This window comes from Salmo salar, chromosome ssa12, assembly GCF_905237065.1.
Source record: "Salmo salar chromosome ssa12, Ssal_v3.1, whole genome shotgun sequence".
Classification (NCBI taxonomy): domain Eukaryota; kingdom Metazoa; phylum Chordata; class Actinopteri; order Salmoniformes; family Salmonidae; genus Salmo; species Salmo salar.
In genome coordinates this window covers 26,464,816-26,484,245 of record NC_059453.1, presented here as the reverse complement: position 1 = coordinate 26,484,245, position 19,430 = coordinate 26,464,816, and the positions used below count along the sequence as shown (strand labels likewise).

General features: G+C 40.7%; 1 protein-coding gene across 1 annotated transcript in view; it reads left to right on the top strand.

Annotated features, from left to right (window-relative positions):
• The window catches only part of LOC106564692 (E3 ubiquitin-protein ligase NEURL1), a 58,676-nt gene that overhangs the window by 9,938 nt on the left and 29,308 nt on the right, over positions 1 to 19,430 (top strand). Inside the window, exons 2-3 of the mRNA XM_014130945.2 lie at positions 6,125 to 6,390; positions 9,764 to 10,085. Of these exons, the coding sequence (XP_013986420.1) occupies positions 6,125 to 6,390; positions 9,764 to 10,085 (588 nt within the window). The remainder of the gene's footprint in view (positions 1 to 6,124; positions 6,391 to 9,763; positions 10,086 to 19,430) is intronic.

The window sequence follows — 19,430 nt, the reverse complement described above, 5'->3', positions numbered from 1 at the left end:
TTAGGCTCCTAGCTCGCTTTTCGCCTTCGAAAATAGCTCGCTAACAGCTAATTAATCATCTTTGGCTAATGGAATCAAATTGAGGTATTCATCATTATAAACACTGTTTCAATGCAGAGCTTGAATAGGAGAGTGGCTCCATGTGTGAACTATGTGCGCACACAGAACATCACCGAAACAATTACCATAATTGGGCTTTTTCATCTCACTATTATACTATAGGAATTGTACCCTCAACTCTAAATATACACTCTCAGAAAAAAGGGTTCCAAAAGGGTTCTTTGGCTGTCCCCATAGGAGAACCCTTTTTCGTTCCAGGTAGAACTCTTTCGGGTTCCATGTAGAACCCTCTGGGGAAAGGGTTCTACATTGAACCCAATAAGGTTCTACCTGGAACCAAAAAGGGTTCTTCAAAGTGTTCTCCTATGGGGACAGCCGAAAAACCCTTTTAGGTTCTAGATAGCACCTTGTTTTCTAAGAGTGTAACCAATGGCAGCGAGAGCACTAATTAGGCATGTGAAATCCTATCAACAGTATGTATGAGGTGGAAGGACCTGTTACACATGACCGGACTTGGAGCTTCGTAATCATCGGCTTCTTCACCCAATATGCTTCCGTCCTTCCACAGATGTTACTTGAGGTCAAATTGTAGGCATTGGGATTTTTTTATTTATTTAACTAGACAAGTCAGTTAAGATGGAACTCCTGATCACGGCCGGTTGTGATACAGCCCGGGATCGAAACGGGGTCTGAAGTGACGCCTCTAGCACTGAGATGCAGTGCCTTAGACCGCTGCACCACTCGGTAGCCCACCTATTGCGAATTAGAAGGGGAATTATCTGGGAAGGTTGGTCATTCTGAATAACATCCCTCCGATGGTACAGACGTAGGATCTAAATTTAACACTAACACTCTTTTGTTAATGATAATTTTCCTGTACTGCAGGAAAAGCAAATTTGTAGTGTATTCAAGGTTTAAAAAGGCTTCTAAAGTTTGTAATTTCCACTTTTACATTTCTAACTTGATTTTCTGTAATATAAAATGCATCAACCCCTACAAAGAAAATATCCATTAATTATAATCCACATAATAATTCACATTTCCTGTTGCTGCAGGATTATTTTACTGCTGTAGCAAACTGGCTCAAATTAAGATACTACATCTGTATTGAGGCACTCAAAGATCTCCAGGCACATTTCAAGTCCAGCTAGAGAGTGATAAGGTCATACAGTCTTTTCCCCATACACCTTTTTTCCATATCTTTGTCTGGTAATGCTAGGACTGGGCAGTGTCAGTTGGCATGGAGATATGCAGATGTAGGATCTTAATTTGACCACTCTTTTGTTGCATGAAATGTCTTGCATAGCAAGAAATGCAAACTTGTAGTGTATTCAAGGTTTAAAAAGACATCGAAAGTTTGTAATTTACACTTTGAAATTCCAGACTTCATTTTCCCTTCGTGAAAAATGGATCTACCCCCACAAAAATGTCCATTAATTATAATCCACATAATATTTCACATTTCCTGTTGCTGCAGGATTATTTTCTTGCGGTGCGAAACGCAGGTTAGCATTTTTCATCATGAATATTCTTCTGGAGGCAGCTCTGCAGAGTGGTCACTAGCTGACACAGCTATAAAGTCAGAAAACCACACTGCTACTGTAATTATACTTGGGATATTGCTTTTCAACAGTAAAAGTTCAAACATTGCTCATCATTCAAACTGCCTCTAATGCCTAACCCTAACCTTAAGAATGGCCTTCAGCGATATTTGAACTTTTACTGTTGAAAAGCAATATCCCAAGTATAAATACAATAAAGTACAGACAGTAAAGGGTAAAAAATATATATTTCTGAGCAAACGAGTGTTTTTTAGACAACTTTAGAAAACTTCAAGGAGTAGCGCAGTCTAGGAGTTGGTCTGGTGGGAATCTGTGATGTCATCGGCCTCCCCCCTTGCTTGAGGAACAATAGAGGAGCAATAGAGAACAAAATAGGAAAGGCCCACCCCCCACTTGTGTTATGTCATGACATACCTGGACCACCTATTGAGATGTACCTTTTGTTAAGTAAATCAGGTGTTGAATGAGGTGAAAAGGAGACTGGAGTGCCACTTTAAATTAAGACCGAAAAGCTAACCACTGGGCTATTTAAAGGGAAATCGCTCAGTTCTGCCTCCAGGACAAGACTCATGACAAGAAACGTCAACCTGCATTAGAAACTGGTCAAATTAATATCCTATATCTATAGGTATAGCTCCAAAGCATTTACAGTCAGCCTTTCAATAAGCATAAAACAGAGCAATCCTTCATGGAAAAATGACTTTCAGTCAGATAGGCCAAGATGAGTTTGGAAGTATTAGTGATCCTACTGTAGCCTACAATGCTGTCCTGATAAACCATAGCACTAAAATGCAAATATCATTCATGTGTTGTCTGCTAGCAAACAAATAGCATCTGTCCGTATCAAGCCTGAGCCGTTCCCGCAAATCTAGCCTTTGACGCAGGGACTGAGGGTTGCTAAGGAACATGAATTCACACTTAACCCCTGTTTCCCTCAACCAACAGCTGCGGCTCTCCTTTCGCTAGTTGTCGCTAATGCATTCAGTTCAATCTGGCCTGACACACACACATACTGTACACACACACACACACACACACACACACTGTCCAATCTGCAGCGACCATGTGCGCCCCATTCAATGAATGCTCTCCCTTTGCCCCTACGCTTAGACAAAAGGACATGATGCTTGATTATGGGGCCTGACTGAGTAAGTGATTGTATAGGCTAAACACTGGGAGTGTGTATCTATTGATAAAGTAGTGTCTTCCTCCCAAATGGCACCCTATTGCCTTTTTAGTGCAAGCGGTTTGGTTGAAAGTAGTGCACTGTGTAGGGAATAGGGTGCCATTTGGGACGTAGGATAACCTTTTGTGTAGAATGCTGTATACAGGCCTTATCAGTGATTCCCAGACCCTCAGTTGATGTTGCAGCCTTTGTTGAGGTTATCAATGGTAAAAAGTAGAAGAGCTGGGTTATTGTGATTTGTATAGTTTGGTGAGGACAACCAAGAGGCCCTGATTTTAAATATAGAATAGAACCAAAACACAGTTAGCTAATTGAAAGGGTACAACAGGCTAATATCCCATTCACATGACATTATATCCACTGTGTCTACAAAACATTAGGAACACCTGCTCTTTCCATGACATAAACTGACCAGGTGAATCCAGGTGAAAGATATGAATCCTTATTGATCTCACTTGTTAAATCAAATAACATTTTATTCGTCACATGCGCAGAGTACATCAAGTGTAGACCTTACAGTGAAATGCTTACTTACGAGCCCTTAACCAAAAATGCAGTTTAAAAAAAATAGGGATAAGAATAAGATATAAAAGTAACAAGTAATTAAAGAGCAGCGGTAAAATAACAATAGCAAGACTATATACAGGGGGGTACCGATACAGAGTCAATGTGCGGGGGCACCGGTTAGTTGAGGTAATATGTACATGTAGGTAGAGTTATTAAAGTGATTATGCATAGATGACAACAGAGAGTAGCAGTGGTGTAAAGAGGGGGTGAGTGGTGGGGGGGGGCACTGCAAATAGTCTGGGTAGGCATTTGACTAGATGTTCAGGAGTCTTATGGCTTGGGTGTAGAAGCTGTTTAGAAGCCTCTTGGACCTAGACTTGGCGCTCCGGTACTGCTTGCCGTGCAGTAGCAGAGAGAACAGTCTATGACTAGGGTGGCTGGGTTCTTTTTTAGGGCCTTCCTCTGACACCGCCTGGTATAGAGGTCCTGGATGGCAGGAAGCTTGGCCCCAGTGATGTACTGGGCCGTTCGCACTACCCTCTGTAGTCCACTTCAATCCACTTCAATCAGTGTAGATGAAGGGGAGGAGACAGGTTAAAGAAGGATTTTTATCTCTTGAGACAATTGAGACATGAATTGTGAATGTGTGCCATTCAGAAGGTGAATGGGCAAGACAAAATATTTAAATGCTTTTGAACGGGGTGTGGTAGTAGGTGCCAGGCGCACCGGTTTGAGTGTGTCAAGAACTGCAACACTGCTGGGTTTTTCACACTCAACAGTTTTCCGTGTGTATCAAGAATGGTCAAAGGACATCCAGCCAATTTGACACAACTGTGGGAAGCATTGGAGTCAACATGGGCCAGCATCCCTGTGGAACACTTTTGACATCTTATAGAGTCCATGCCCTGATGAATTGAGTCTGTTCTGAGGGCAAAAGGGGCGCAACTCAATAGTAGGAAGGTGTTCTTAATATTTTGTACACTCAGTGTAGGCCTCACATTATAGCCAGAACAGTTGAAGGAGCCATGAAATTGAAACGAGATGTGTGCCTTTGAGAGCATGGCTGGCTGCTGCAGTGTAGTAGGTGACTGGGGACAGATTTTTAGAACCACCACCTGCTCCCTGAGTCATTGGTAAATACATGAATTCACTCTGCATCTTGTTCATTATCAGTCTGTGCAGATGGTCCTAGTGAGGCGCTAATGGCCTAAATTCTCTATCTAGATGTAATTCCTAATAGTCATGATAATCCTGAAGCTTTCCATTGCAGATCCTACTGATGTGTTATAACAGATCTAGCTGTACTAGATAGAAGTGAAATCCTATGGTTTGTTCCTGATGCACTAGGTTCTCTATCTACATTATATTTCTAGATAGTAATCAAGTCATGTAGTTTGTGCGTTCATGAGTTCGTTTATAAGACTCATATGATATATTGTACCATACTGGAGCTTTCCTACTATTGCAGTTCCTAATGATGTGCTAGAATATCTATTTGGATTCCATTACTAGATTAAATCATGTAGTTTGTATATTCCTGTCCGTTTGTACTTCCCTGTACTTGTTTATATGAGTCATATGATGAACTGTATGCATTTTCCCGAAACAATATGAGGTTCTTGGACACCCCCACCTTATATCAATAAATAATATTCAATTAAACTCAAAGTACATTTACATGTGGTTTATACTATAAACATGAATAATATAATAGTATTGTATTATATTCTACACTGTACAGTAATGATGCTTAATCCTAACTGAAAATGCCACGTAGTCACTGACTCAGCCTTGGCATCAATACTCACAAAAGGATGATAATGTTGGGTCAGAGATGGTGCACATCAACCACTAACTTTATGTGCCAGTCCTAAGGTCATAAGGTCAGGCACAAAGCAATGAACAGGGAGGAAAATGTCATTTCCTACTCAAACATTGTAAAACGTTAAACAACAGCATGGACTTGGAATTGTTTTTTTTCGCTGGAGGACCAATATGATTACTGAGCATCTGCTGTTTATGTGAATCAAACAAGTCAGATTGTAGTAAGAGGTGAACTAGTTATCTGATAGGAATAGGCCTAGAAATCCATAGAAGGTCCCCATAGGCACAGATCAAGGATCAGCTTTAGCCTCCCTAAAACATAACCTTTGCCATAAACGTGGGGAAACATGACATTGTGCTTAGATCAGCATCGTGGGGCAATTTACACATCCTAATATGTGACAATCATCCAACTTCAGCTAAAGCCGAGCAAGAACTAGACCTATTCTAATGAGTGTATTAATATTCAATTACATTCAAAGAACTTTTATTTTCTGGGAGGGAACTTCATGGGGGAAAACGGGCAAATGTCCCATTCACATGACATGATATAGGCCTCACATTATGGCCAGAACAGTTGAAAGAGCCATGAAATTGAAATTAGATGTGTGTCTTTGAGAGCATGGCTGCCTGCTGCAGTGTAGTTGGTGACTGGGGACAGATTTTTAGAACCACCACCTGCTCCCTGTGTCATTGGTAAACACATTCGTTCACTCTGCATCTTGTTCATTATCAGTAGTCAGGACTCAGGCACACACTCATATTGAAGCTTTCCTATGCAGATGGTCCTAGTGAGGCGCTAATGGACTAAATTCTCTATTTAGATTTAATCCTAGATATTTCCTGGTAGGGAACTTCATATGTGGTGATGAATGGTACTGTACATACAAAACGCATAACAACATAGAACACAAAAAACATACTGTATAAAGGATTAGAAGGGGTTGAGTATCATTCTGATGGCACCCATCTGTCTATCCATCAGACTCTCTGGGCGGTCCGTTCCCCTCCACCACCCACCAATGCCACCACAAGCCCAAGCGCTGCCTGCCCATCCAGCAGTGTGGCGTTGTGGGCGGGGGCCAGAGGAGAGGCCTGGCCATAAGTCCCTTGCTCTTCCACCCGAACACCAAGGGCTCCCAGATCGCCATGGACCTGGCCCAGAGGACCGTCAAGAGGCAGGCCAGTTTCTGTAACGCCATCACCTTCAGCAACAGACCCGTAGCGTTGTATGAGCAGGTCCGGATCAAGGTATGTAGAGATTTAGATGGACACAACACCACACCCAAGGAGGTTTATTTACAGTATTCAAAGTATTCTAACAATGGTAGATTCATTTTATTTGTTTATTTTATTAACATTTTCAAGAACAAAAAGCCCATTCCTCAGCAAGGTCCCCAATCAACATGTTGAACTGCCAGAGAGGCACCAGAACATCCAGTTGTAGGGAACTTTGTAGGTTGTTCTATACATGGTGGGATGCTGACACCAAAGGCTCAAAAGATGACGCAAGATACGGAGAGAGATACTAACACGGATCTGTACAATAGGTGAGACTAGCTTTGATGTGTACAGTATCTGATGTATGCACGGTATATATAATGTAAACACACCAAGTCAGAATGGTGATGCAAACACACACACACACACACACACACACACACACACACACACACACACACACACACACACACACACACACACACACACACACACACACACACACATCTAGCTTATGAGCTTGTCCAGGTAAATCCTTCTTTCAGTCTACTGCTGCTTCCCCCTCCTGTTCCTGTGTCTCCCCAAATAGGCTTAGCAGGTTTCCATCTAACAAGCCAGCATGTCAACCCAGTCAAAGCACTGGATAAATACTGCTTATGGCACCAGGGCAAGTGGATGTGGCTTTACTGGGTGTTGGTAAAACAATGAGTGAATAGCAGCAAGCACAACAGTTAATTCAGCCAAGTGCTCTAAAGCAGTGGTTCCTAAACCTTTTTTTTATAGAATTGTAAGAAAATTAACTTTAAAACGGATCAATTCTCTCCTCATCCCATGACAAAATGTGTAGAAGTGCAGGAAATAAGTTTTAAACCTGCAATATTTTCTCTCCGCCAACATGAGGGGTGTGAACAGTTTGTGTCATGAACAGTGCTTGTGCCTATAGAAATAGACTTCGCTCACTCGCGGGGGAACGTGTGATGTTCCCCAATGCTGGAATGGGGGCCTGAGTGAAAAAGTTTGGGAACCCCTGCTCTGAAGTACACTTAAACCTCAAGACAATTTAGGCAATTGTCTTACATAAGTAATATTTAGGTACAGTTCAGGGTTTCCGTTAACCGGTAAAAAAAAAAGAAAATAAAGAAAAGCTGCTAAAACATTTTTGGCTCCGGCCAAATGTCCGAGGGAATTTTAGCCTGTTCATTGATTGAAATACCAGTCGCTGTAGCGTGTGAGCTGCTGCTACAGCTCATCAAACAGCTGGTTCGTTGGTGCTGGAGTGAAACGTGCTTTTATAAGCCCAATCATTGTGCAACAATTGTAAACGCAATCGCCTGTTAAAAACTGTTTTGATGGCCACGATTAAAAAAAAAGCTACTATTTTTATTTCTCAGCTGGTAATTGATTTGCGCTTCCCATTTGCCATTCAAATGCATAGGCAACTAGGCAGGCAATAGTGTGTCACACACCACTTTGCAATGAGCGGAAGGCAGTATGAATTTAGAAAACATATACTTAACTGTTTGAAACCTGAACGTTTTTGTCACACCCTGACCGTAGAGAGCCTTTTTATTTCTCTATTTGGTTAGGTCGGGGTGTGATTTAGGTGGTCATTCTAGATTATGTATTTCTATGTTGGCCTGATATGGTTCCCAATCTTTCGTTGTCTCTGATTGGGGATCATATCTAGGCAGCCTTTTCCCACGGGTTTTTGTGGGATCTTGTTTTTGTATAGCTACTGTGAAGCCTGCAGAACTTTACGTTCATTTTGTATTTTTCTTTGTTTTGTTTGGTGTTCATCTATTGAAAGTAAGATGTACGCTTACCACGCTGCACCTTGGTCTCCTTCTTACGACAAATGTGACAGTTTTACTACAGTACTGTAACACTTTGGGCTTCGTGGGTGTGGAGTCAGGCGCAGGAAGCAGGAAAATGTTTGGTACAATATGTAATTTAATAAGTACTGAAAACCCGAGGAAATATGTCCAAACACAACAGGGCGAAACAATAACCCCGAAGTCCAAAATACATGTACCACAAAACATACAAAGTGACGACACGTAACAAGTCCGCACACAGAACAGGTGGAGAGGCGGGCTTAAATAATAAAACAAATTACTAATGGGAAACAGGTGTAACTCATAAAGACATAACTAACAGAAAAACGAAAAAGGGATCGATGGCAGCTAGTAGGCCGGTGACGACGACCGCCGAGCGCCACCCGAACAGGGAGAGGAACTGCCCTCGGCAGTAGTCGTGACAAGTACATATTATGAGACCTGGCTTCGAAGTAGCCTAGCCAAAATCCAACCAAACTTACAGGCAATTATTTTATAAAGACTTCCACATGCCATTGAAACCAGAAGCCTATTTCTCTTATCTTGTATTGGTTTTCAAATCAACTTTATTTCATTGTCCTGGAGCCAAATGCACAATCCTAGTCATATTAACAACCCATGCTAGTTGTTGCATCTTTATCTCCCTTCAAAATTTCGAATGGATATTTTTTCTCTGTCTCATGAAACCGCTCGCATGTGCGGTGTGCTTTTGACAACTGTGTTTTCCTGCTAATAGCATTATGAAACGAACATTTGCACGTATCCTACTGCCTTGTGCAGATTGCTGCGCTTATAATGTGAAGACTAAATAATGTATCAACATTTTAAGCTAAATATTCTGATCAGTTGCATGAGCCTCATTTCTTTTTACATTTTTTGGGGGGGATGTAGCCTAGGTCTTCTAGTTGTATGAATTTGGGATCTATCGTCCCACAACTGTCCCAGATTTTGTTTGGAATAGCTTACTTCTTTCACACAGAACGACAAGCTGTCCAATAGAATAGGTACACTTTTCAACTATGGGGGATAGCAGATTGACATAGGCTAGTGATTTTGCTGTTCATTACTCCTGTTAGCTGAGGAAAAGTAAATGTGGCAGTTATTTTCAAATTGCGCATCGGAATTCTGTAAGAAGGATGCACGCCATTGCATCCTAGAGTTTCATGGTCTGTTGAGATTAATTACCATAATCTAAATGGGATTTCTGTCACTGTGGGTGGACACCCTAATCAGGTGCATATTGGTCCGGTAAATGTCTTAAATGTTCGGTAAATTAAAATGCTGCCAGTCAAAGGCCTGCCACCATATATTACTAACGGAAACCCTGGTACACTTATAGAACCAACCAAATTGGCCCATTACTTGCTTTCTTTTGCAACCTGTCAGCATTGTATAGGCCTAAGTCACAAAATGGAATCTCATTGACAAACAATACACAAAGGGAACCTTCAAACTTCAAGGCAACATTTAGACTTCCTTATAAAGTATAATTCTAGACCTTACACTCTTATGCTACTACAAACTGCTGTAAGACCATCGACCTATCATAGTCTGTCCTCCTTCCACAGATCACTAAGAAGCAGTGTTGCTGGAGTGGAGCTCTTCGTCTGGGCTTCACGGCTAAAGACCCGTCCCGTATCAACCCAGACAGCCTGCCCAAGTATGCCTGTCCTGACCTGGTCTCCCAGAGTGGCTTCTGGGCCAAGGCACTACCTGAGGAGTTCGCCAACGAAGGGAACGTCATCGCCTTCTGGGTGGACAAGAAGGGCCGGGTCTTCTATAGAATCAATGAGTCCAACCCAATGTTGTTCTTCAGTGGAGTGAGAACAGGAGAACCGCTGTGGGGACTGATAGATGTCTATGGGTTGACCCGTGGAGTGCAACTGCTAGGTATGTAAGAAAGCATGCATGCACACCTACACGTTCATCTCCATACCATTCCTCACTCAAAAAAGTTAACAAAACAAACAAAAAAATATTAAAACGTCAAGAATCATGTGTGTTCCTTTGGCTAAAAGTATATTTGCTACAATGCTTGGACAGTTTGAACTCTCTTCTATAAGTCACTTGGGGAGACCCCTGGCGTCTTGGCAAACCGTATGCTGCTCGGAGCGTTGTTACAATCGCTCTCTTCTGCCCTAGTTAAATCAACACACAGCCTTTTACAGTCAGGCTATAGCCAGGGCAGCCTAGGGTACAGAGCTCCTATAGGTCCTCAGGGGGCCTTCTGACTAACATCTGCCCTCAACATACTGGTCGCTTACATCTGAACTGTAATAGTCCTACAATTTTCTTCCCCTGATGTTTTTTTTTTACTTTGGGAAAGATTTTCTTTTCCTGCTTTAGCTTTCCACCTACATCCAAAATATATACATCATGTTTACAATTAAACCAGCATCCTCTTAACTCTCTGTATATATAGACATGCAGCAGTCTAGTTATTGTTTTTCTTTTTAGTACTGTAGGCCTATACATTCTTATTTAGGTACAGTAATCTCTTACTGATTTACATAGAACATTCTATGGTCGCCTTATTATGGTTTTGTGAAATTTCACATGTAACAGGAATGAACATGGGGCTTATATTTGTTTCCACCTACCACACACAAACCTCCAGGCTGCCTTCACTTCATATTCCCTATCAGAGGTGGTATCTGTCAGACCAAATTACTTTTTTCCCAAGCCTGCCGACACGCATTATGTTACATATTCTATTCATTTAAGTTAATGGCTCCACTGCACTGTACATGCATCAGGACACGTCTGTTTTTCTGCTACTGTAAAGTCTAACATCCCCCTAGGTAATCATCTAGGTCAGATTTAGCTTTACCTGATAGTGGTTACGGTTAGGTTAAGGAAATGTTTAACTGATCACAGGTTTCTGCTTATTGGGAATGGCACAGATAGAGAAGTACCTGAGGCATCTGTTAGTCATCCTGGTGTTCTCACAGACTACTGTTACAAACAATACCTAGAATAAGTTTTAAACTGTCTCAGTTCTGTTTAATCAAATGCCAACTCCGAAAGATTTATTAAATAAATGTAAACGATCCTTGAGCTATTTTAAAACCCATAATTACACACTGTCTCACACAAACACACACACACACACACACACACACACACACACACACACACACACACACACACACACACACACACACACACACACACACACACACACACCCGGTTGCACCCAGCAACAACTTCGAGGCCTCCGATTGGGTGATGCATGATAGGTCCCTCTGTAGGTATTGTGTGATAGGCCCCCTGCAAGAGATGCCTTCCAGACATATTTTAGGGGTTATTACACATGGCTTAGTGTGATGTAGTGTTTTCCACACCTCTAGTTGGGTGATGAGCATAGTTTAAGATCCAAGCTGTAGCTAATGAAACCCAGACGGGCAGAATTATGGGATAAATAAGTCTAGCTACTCTGGTGTTGTTCATTCCTCATACACACACAGACACACACCTTCTACGACAACCATGAGAATGGCGATGCACTGCACTTCCCTGCCTGCCTGTCTATCGCATTTTAACTATCTTCTCTGTCTATCTCTTCTTAACTATCTCTTCTTAACTATCTATTCTTAACTATCTTCTCTGTCTATCTCTTCTTAACTGCCTTAACTACATACCACCAGCACTAACATTTAAATGACTACAAACGTGATACATTATCAGTCATGTAGTGACTCCATGTCTTTCATGTGCATATGACAAACAAACAAACAAAGTTGACGAGAGCATTGAACTTGACATACAACACCCGTCCTGCCTGTCACATTCTGTTAAAGGTCCCAAAGCACACACATCCCTGGGTCGCTCCTCTTTTCAGTTCGCTGCAGCTAGCAACTGGAACGAGCTGCAAAAAACACTTGAACTGGACCGTTTTATCTCCATCTCTTCATTCAAAGACTCAATCATGGACACTCTTACTGATAGTTATGGCTGCTTCACATGATGTATTGTTGTCTCTACCTTCTTGTCCTTTGTGCTGTTGTCTGTGCCCAATAATGTTTGTACCATGTTTTGTGCTGCTGCCTTGTTGTGTTGCTACCATGTTGTTGTCATGTTGTGTTGCTATCATGCTGTGTTTTCATGTGTTGCGGCCATGCTATGTTGTTGTCTTAGGTTTCTCTTTATGTAGTGTTGTGGTGTCTCTCTTGTCATGATGTGTGCTTTGTCCTATATTTTTATTTTATTTTTAATCCAAGCCCCTGTCCCCGCAGGAGGCCTTTTGCCTTTCGTTAGGCCATCATTATAAATAAGAATTTGTTTTTAACTGACTTGCCTAGTTAAATAAAGGTTCAATTCAAAAATGTAATAAAATTAACGTGTACTGGGTCGTTCCACGAAATGAGTGCCTTTTGCTTCCCTTTGATGTGTTAAGTAGAAAGGAAGCACCAATATTGGATTTCACTCACCATCACAATTTAAATGCTGTCACTAACCACGCTTCCATCCAACCATTTCATGTGGATGAATTACCTGATGCATGAAACAAGTCACAACCGGGCTGATGGAAACATGAAATGCAGGTTTAATTTTATAAATGCAGAAAGTTAAATTGTTCGTTCGACATGGTGGGATCTTTTTGTGTCTGTAAAGTTAATTATGCGAGAAATGGCGGTGGAAACGACTTCATGCGCAAATATTGATATATTAACCATCATATAGAAGTAGACTTGGAGTCACGCGATGATATGTTGTGTGGTCCTCCCACTACGACTCAGGAAAGCATGCAGTTTACTAGGCTACAGATGAAATAAGTTATGATGAACTTCACAGGGTGGTGAAAGTGCAAGGTGATGAGCTTGATGCTCCTTTCCAATAAATATCGAGGGTCTTATTCTGGTGACTTGATGATCGATGCTTGGCTGCCCTTTGACAAATATAAATAATATCGCTCTTAATCCATAATAATCTCATCATGTAGCCTACCTGTACTGTATCTGCAAACTGTTGGCTAGAGCACATGTGCCAAGACCAGAGTGGGCACATTTTCTATGTAACGCAGCTGTTTTTGTGACAAAACCATCAGTAGAGTTGAAAAGGCGATGGAAACCCATTTAACTTGTATTTTTTTATTTGATACATTGGAATTGAATGACAAAAGTTATTTTTATGTGCACTACGTTTATGTGCACACACAGCCTTTTTATCCGTATCAAGTCACTTTGATGAAACACATCTCTGGTGGGAAAATTAGATGGAAACCTAGCTACTGCCAAAGTTTTGGCTTGGTGGCCAAACAAATGATCTGCATTGATCAATATGTAAAGAGTAATCTAGGAAGCCAAATGATTAAACACTTTGGCCACCCTGTAGCCTAGATGTCATAGCCATTCATTTCTGGAATATTGTCAGTCATTATATGCATTTTAGTAAGCGCTAGACTTTTTCCACTTGTTGTTGTGTTACAGCCTTTTTTGTCACTAGACTACACACAATACCCCATAATGTCAAAGTGGAATTATGTTTTTCTAAATGTTCACAAATTAATTAGAAATGAAAAGTCAATAAGTATTCAACCCCTTTGTTATGGAAAGCCTAAATAAGTTCAGGAGTACAAATTTGCTTAACAAGTCACATAACAAGTTGCAGTTGCAGTTGCAGTTGTGTGCAAGAATAAAGAATATTGTTTAACATGATTTTTGAATGACTACCTCATCTCTGTAAGGTCCCTCAGTCGAGCAGTGAATTTCAAACACAGATTCAACCACAAAGACCAGGGAGGTTTTCCAATGCCTCGCAAAGAAGGGCACCTATTGGTAGATGGGTAAAAATAAATAAAAAGCAGACATTGAATATCCCTTTGATTGCACTTTGGAGGGTGTATCAATACTCCCAGTTGCTACAAAGAAACAGGCATCCTTACTTTCTCAGTTGCCAGAGAGGAAGGAAACTGCTCAGGGATTTCACCATGAGGCCAATGGTGACTTTAAAACAATGACAGAGTTTAATGGCTGTGATAGGAGAAGATGTAGGATGAATCAACAACATTGTAGTTACTCCACAATACTAACCTAATTGACAGAGTGAAAAGAAGGAAGCCTGTACAGAATAAAAACATTGAAAAAAACATGCATCCTGTTCACACTAAGACACTAAAGTAAAACTCCTAAAACTTTGGCAAAGAAATAAACTTTATGTCCTGCATACAAAGTGTTATTTTGGGGGCAAATCCAACACAACACATCACTGAGGACCACTCTTCATATTTTCAAGCATGTGATGGCTGCATCATGTTATGGGTATGCTTGTCATCGGCAAGGACTAGGGAGTTTTTTAATGGCAAAAAGAAACAGAATAGAGCTAAGCACAAAAAAAAGACAATTAAATCAATTTTAATCCTACTTTGTAACACAACAAAATGTGAAAAAAAATTAAGGGGTGTGAATACTTTCTGAAGGCACTGTATATGCATTTTGAGTCATTAAATGCATTTTAGCAAAGATGCAAATGTACATGTATTTGAAATACATTTTGTATTGAGATCAGCACATGACAATAGTCTTAAAGCCTCTGATTGGGTGACTAATGAACAGGCCCTCGGTAGGTATCGTGTGATAGGCCCCCTGCAGGAGATGCCTTCCAGACACATTTTTGGGAATATTATTACAGATGGCGTAGTGTGATTTAGTGTTTTCCACTGCTCTAGTTGGATGATGAGCGTAGTTTAAGATCCCAGCTCTAGCTAATGAAACCCAGACAGGCAGAATTACGGGCTAGATAAATCTAGCTACTCTGAGGGTGGCAGCTTCATTCCACAGTCCCACGTGGATGGAGACAGAGAGACACACACATCACACACGCACGCACGCACACACACACACCGTCAATGACGACCCTAGAAATGGAAATGCTCTTGCCTGCCTGGCTGTCAATCTATCCTCTCTCTTAACTGCCTTCTCTTTTTTTGGCACCATTAAGCTCACCTTCCCCGGCAATATATGTAGCCATAAACAAGTCCATGGTATTTGGGAAAGGTGATAGCATGACACTTCCTGCTAGAGCCTCCTAGGTAGGAACTGATCCTACACTGTTAAAATGAAGTGCTTTGTAACACTGAGCTTGCCACCATCTTGAAGGAGACAAAACCTTCACTTTGCTGGAGTATTGAAACATATCATCCTGAGATGTTATGAAATATTACATGGTGTGTTGTAACACCACTAAATCAAGCGTTGTGCAACACCTTGCCAGGGACTGGGAGCACTCACAGAAAATATTTAAAACACTATTTTGCTGTTTCAAGTTCTGTTTAGTGCAGAATTAGATCCCTTCTCTTTTGATGTAGTTTCCTAGTGTCTTAGTGTTTAACATTGTTTTATGTATTTGAAAATGTGCCATTTTATACAATTTCAGCAGGCATTGTCAGACACAGTGTTTAAACCACCAGACCCAACTGAAGGTTCATTAACAGTAATGAATGTGGGAATGGGTGCAGTCCTCATTGAACATCATTTTGCCTGACGGTTTTCATAACTGTTCATCATGATCCATTACACCTCATGGCACAACAAGCTGAACATAGAGTTCTCTTTCTTCAAACATGCATACGATGTTGTGTGAAAAAAATCACAAAGTCAACATTTTTGAATTACCCACAATCCTCTTTAAACTGAGTCAAGTGGCAAGATAGGAAATGCAAGGTGATTCAAACCAAAGACTTCCAATGAGTTCAATCACTCAATGTTCTCTTTCTTTGGTTATCCTCATAAAATACACTTACATTTTCAACATTTACAACATATACAATTAATAAATCATTGAAACGACTTGCATGCATTTTGACACTTTATGGGGACAGTTCTGAAATGACAGAGGGGATAGAGATAGGTGGGAGAAACAGATTGAATGGGTGGAGCGGGTAATTTAACCCTGGTCTTTGGTGGGGAGAGGGGTGACTAAGCGAGGTGTGTTACCACTAAATAATTTCAATTCAGCCCAGAATAATTTCTTACAGTGTGGCTGTGTGGTTGAGCGGGTAAAATTCCAACGAAATGTACCATCTTACTGCCTGTCCTTTTTCCAATCTGTCTAAATAATGGAATTGGAAAAAAATTAAGATTCCACAAAACAATAATTCTCCATAGTCTCTTATCATCGATAAATATTTAAGCAATAAACCACTTGCATTTAGAAACCATTGATTTTATGAGAAACACAGTTTTTGTGTTTTGATGCTGCCTTTTACATGCACTCAAACCCAAAAAACTGTTTTCAAAACACTCTTAAAATCACCAATATTCAGGTGATTAACCACTGTGGGTGTTTCAGAGTACTTCATTTCAGTTTTGAAGCACATTCTGTGTATTAAAACACTTACATTGGGTTTACATTCAAACACCCTCCAAACACCAGATCTCAGCTTAGGTGCACAACTTTTCATGGTTTTGTTACACAATCATGGTGTTTTGGGACTTTCTATTTTACAGTGTAGGTAGTAACTGATTTACTGTTTCAGGCCTTTAAAGCTACAATATGTAACTTATTGGGAGACCTGACCAAATTCACATAGAAATGTGAGTTATAGATCTTTCATTCCCTTTGAAAGCAAGTCTAAGAAGCTGTAGATCTGTTCTATGTGTGCTATTTCTATGCTTCCTGTTCTGAAGTTTTGTTTTTGCATCTTTTACTTTTGGTTTTGTACATCAGCTTTGAACAGCTGAATATACAATATTTTTGGTTATGGAAAATATATTTCACAGCGGTTTAGATGGTACAATGATTCTCTACACAATGACTGCTTGTTTTGTCACATAAACTGAAATTAGGCAAACTATTAGAATTTTAGCAACCAGGAAATGGCGATTTCTGCAGAGTGCATCTTTAACTGGGCAAATGCAATATCTTCTGGGTTGGGGCAGAATAATGAGCCTGATGCCCCTCAGAGGCTTTACATCCAGCAGGATAAAAAAGTTGTTTCATAAATATAAATGGAGCTCCGGTGCTTCATGGCTGTCTGTCACATACCGTTCACGTGTGCAATGTTTATGCACGTACAGGCGCAGAGGCATACAAGTATGAACACACACACACACACAAGTCCATAGAACTGGGGTTAGAGAGGTTGAGGAGTTCCAGCTGCTGTTTTGAAGACAGGGGGGCCAGGCTGTGCTGAGGAGGTCACAGTGGAACCTTAATCAGAGTGGGGCCCCAAAGTGACGTCTCTGAAAATGAAGCAGGGAGACTGACTTCAAAACACCGTGTGACAGTTAGAGATGACTCTGTCACACACACACACACACACACACACACACACACACACACACACACACACACACACACACACACACACACAGTTCAGTTGTTGTCTTAGGGAATTTATGTAGTTAATACACTCCAGTACACTTGAAGTGCAGTAAGTACTGTACAGTCTTTCACTATGCGTCAACATAAACACACTGTATGAATTATATAATTTTTTTATGTAACACAACATAAACACACTGTTTGGATTATAAAATATCTCAAAGTAACACAACATAAACATACTGTATGAATTATAGAATATCTCAAAGTAACACAGTTGTCATTGATCTCAACGATTGACAGGTCAGCCTAACCTTCTCTCTCTTTGTCTCTGTCTTTCTCTGTCTCTCTTTCTCCATCTCTCTCTCTCTGTCTTTCTTTCTCTCTCTCTCTGTCTCTCTTTCTCCATCTCTCTCTCTGATAGAAAATCAGAAGGTAATAAACATTTCAAAGGAAGGGAACATTCTGTTACTTTTCAAATGGCCCTGAAAACATTTTCAAAGTGTGTGAGTGTGTGTGTTTTCAAAGAATACTCTATGACATTCAAAAGCCGAGCTGCTCTGCTCCTTGACCTGTTTAAAAGTTTTCAATACAAGTAGATTTTACTTTCTCCCATTTTGGCTCAATGTATTGTTTATACTGTAGGGCAAATCACCAGTGATTGCGGAATGTGCTCTTTTCTAAAGATGTCGACAGGGGCAACAGAGAAAAAAGCCCAATGTTTTGACACGGGGGAACACAAGCTGTGAAAGCTGGACGGATGAGGTTGTGAGAAAAATGGGTGCTTTTGTTTATGTCTTTTGCGAATGTGTCAGAGAAATGTTGCTTATCTCTGACAAGGTGTCACAATGTCTATAAGGTTGTCCGAACCTTGTAGAGTGTGTGTGTGTGTGTATGTGTGTGTGTGTGTGTGTGTGTGTGTGTGTGTGTGTGTGTGTGTGTGTGTGTGTGTGTGTGTGTGTGTGTGTGTGTGTGCGTGTGCGTGTGTGTGTGTGTGTGTGTGGGTGCGTGTGTCAGCATTAGGACAAATGTGAAGAATTAAAATATGCCAGGTCTGATACGGAAACATATTAAAATCTTTCATATTGCTCTGTTGTCTGGTTGACAGCAGGTTAGAAACCTGACGTTTCTTCATGGTTATACAGTACCTTTCACGTATGATTTGTTGTGCAGAGGTATCAAATCAAATCAAATTTGATTGGTCACATACGTACACGTGTTTAGCAGATGTTAATGCAAGTGTAGCGAAATGCTTGTGCTTCTAGTTCCGACGGTGCATTGATATGTAACAATTAATATCTAACAATTTCACAACATATAACCAAAATACAAGTAAATCTAAGAAAGGAATGAATTAAGAATAAATATGCATATACAGTTGAAGTGGGAAGTTTACATTCACTTAGGTTGGAGTCATTAGAACTCGTTTTTCAACCACTCCCCACATTTCTTGTTAACAAACTTTAGTTTTGGCAAGTCGGTTAGGACATCTACTTAGTGCATGACACAATAAATTTTTCAAACAATTGTTTACAGACAGATTATTTCACTTCTAATTCACTGTATCACAATTCGAGTGGGTCAGAAGTTTACATACACTAAGGTGACTGTGCCTTTAAACAGCTTGGAAAATTCCAGAAAATGATGACATGGCTTTAGAAGCTTCTGATAGGCTAATTGACATCATTTGAGTCAATTGGAGGTGCACCTGTGGGTGTATTTCAAGGCCTACCTTCAAACTCAGTGCCTCTTTCCTTGACATCATGGGAAAATCAAAAGAAATCAGCCAAGACCTCAGAAAAAAAATGTAGACCTCCACAAGTCTGGTTCATCCTTGGGAGCAATTTTCAAACGCCTGAAGGTACCACGTTCATCTGTAGAAACAATAGTACGCAAGTATAAACACCATGGGACCATGCAGCCGTCATACCGCTCAGGAAGGAGACGCGTTCTGTCTCCTAGAGATGAACG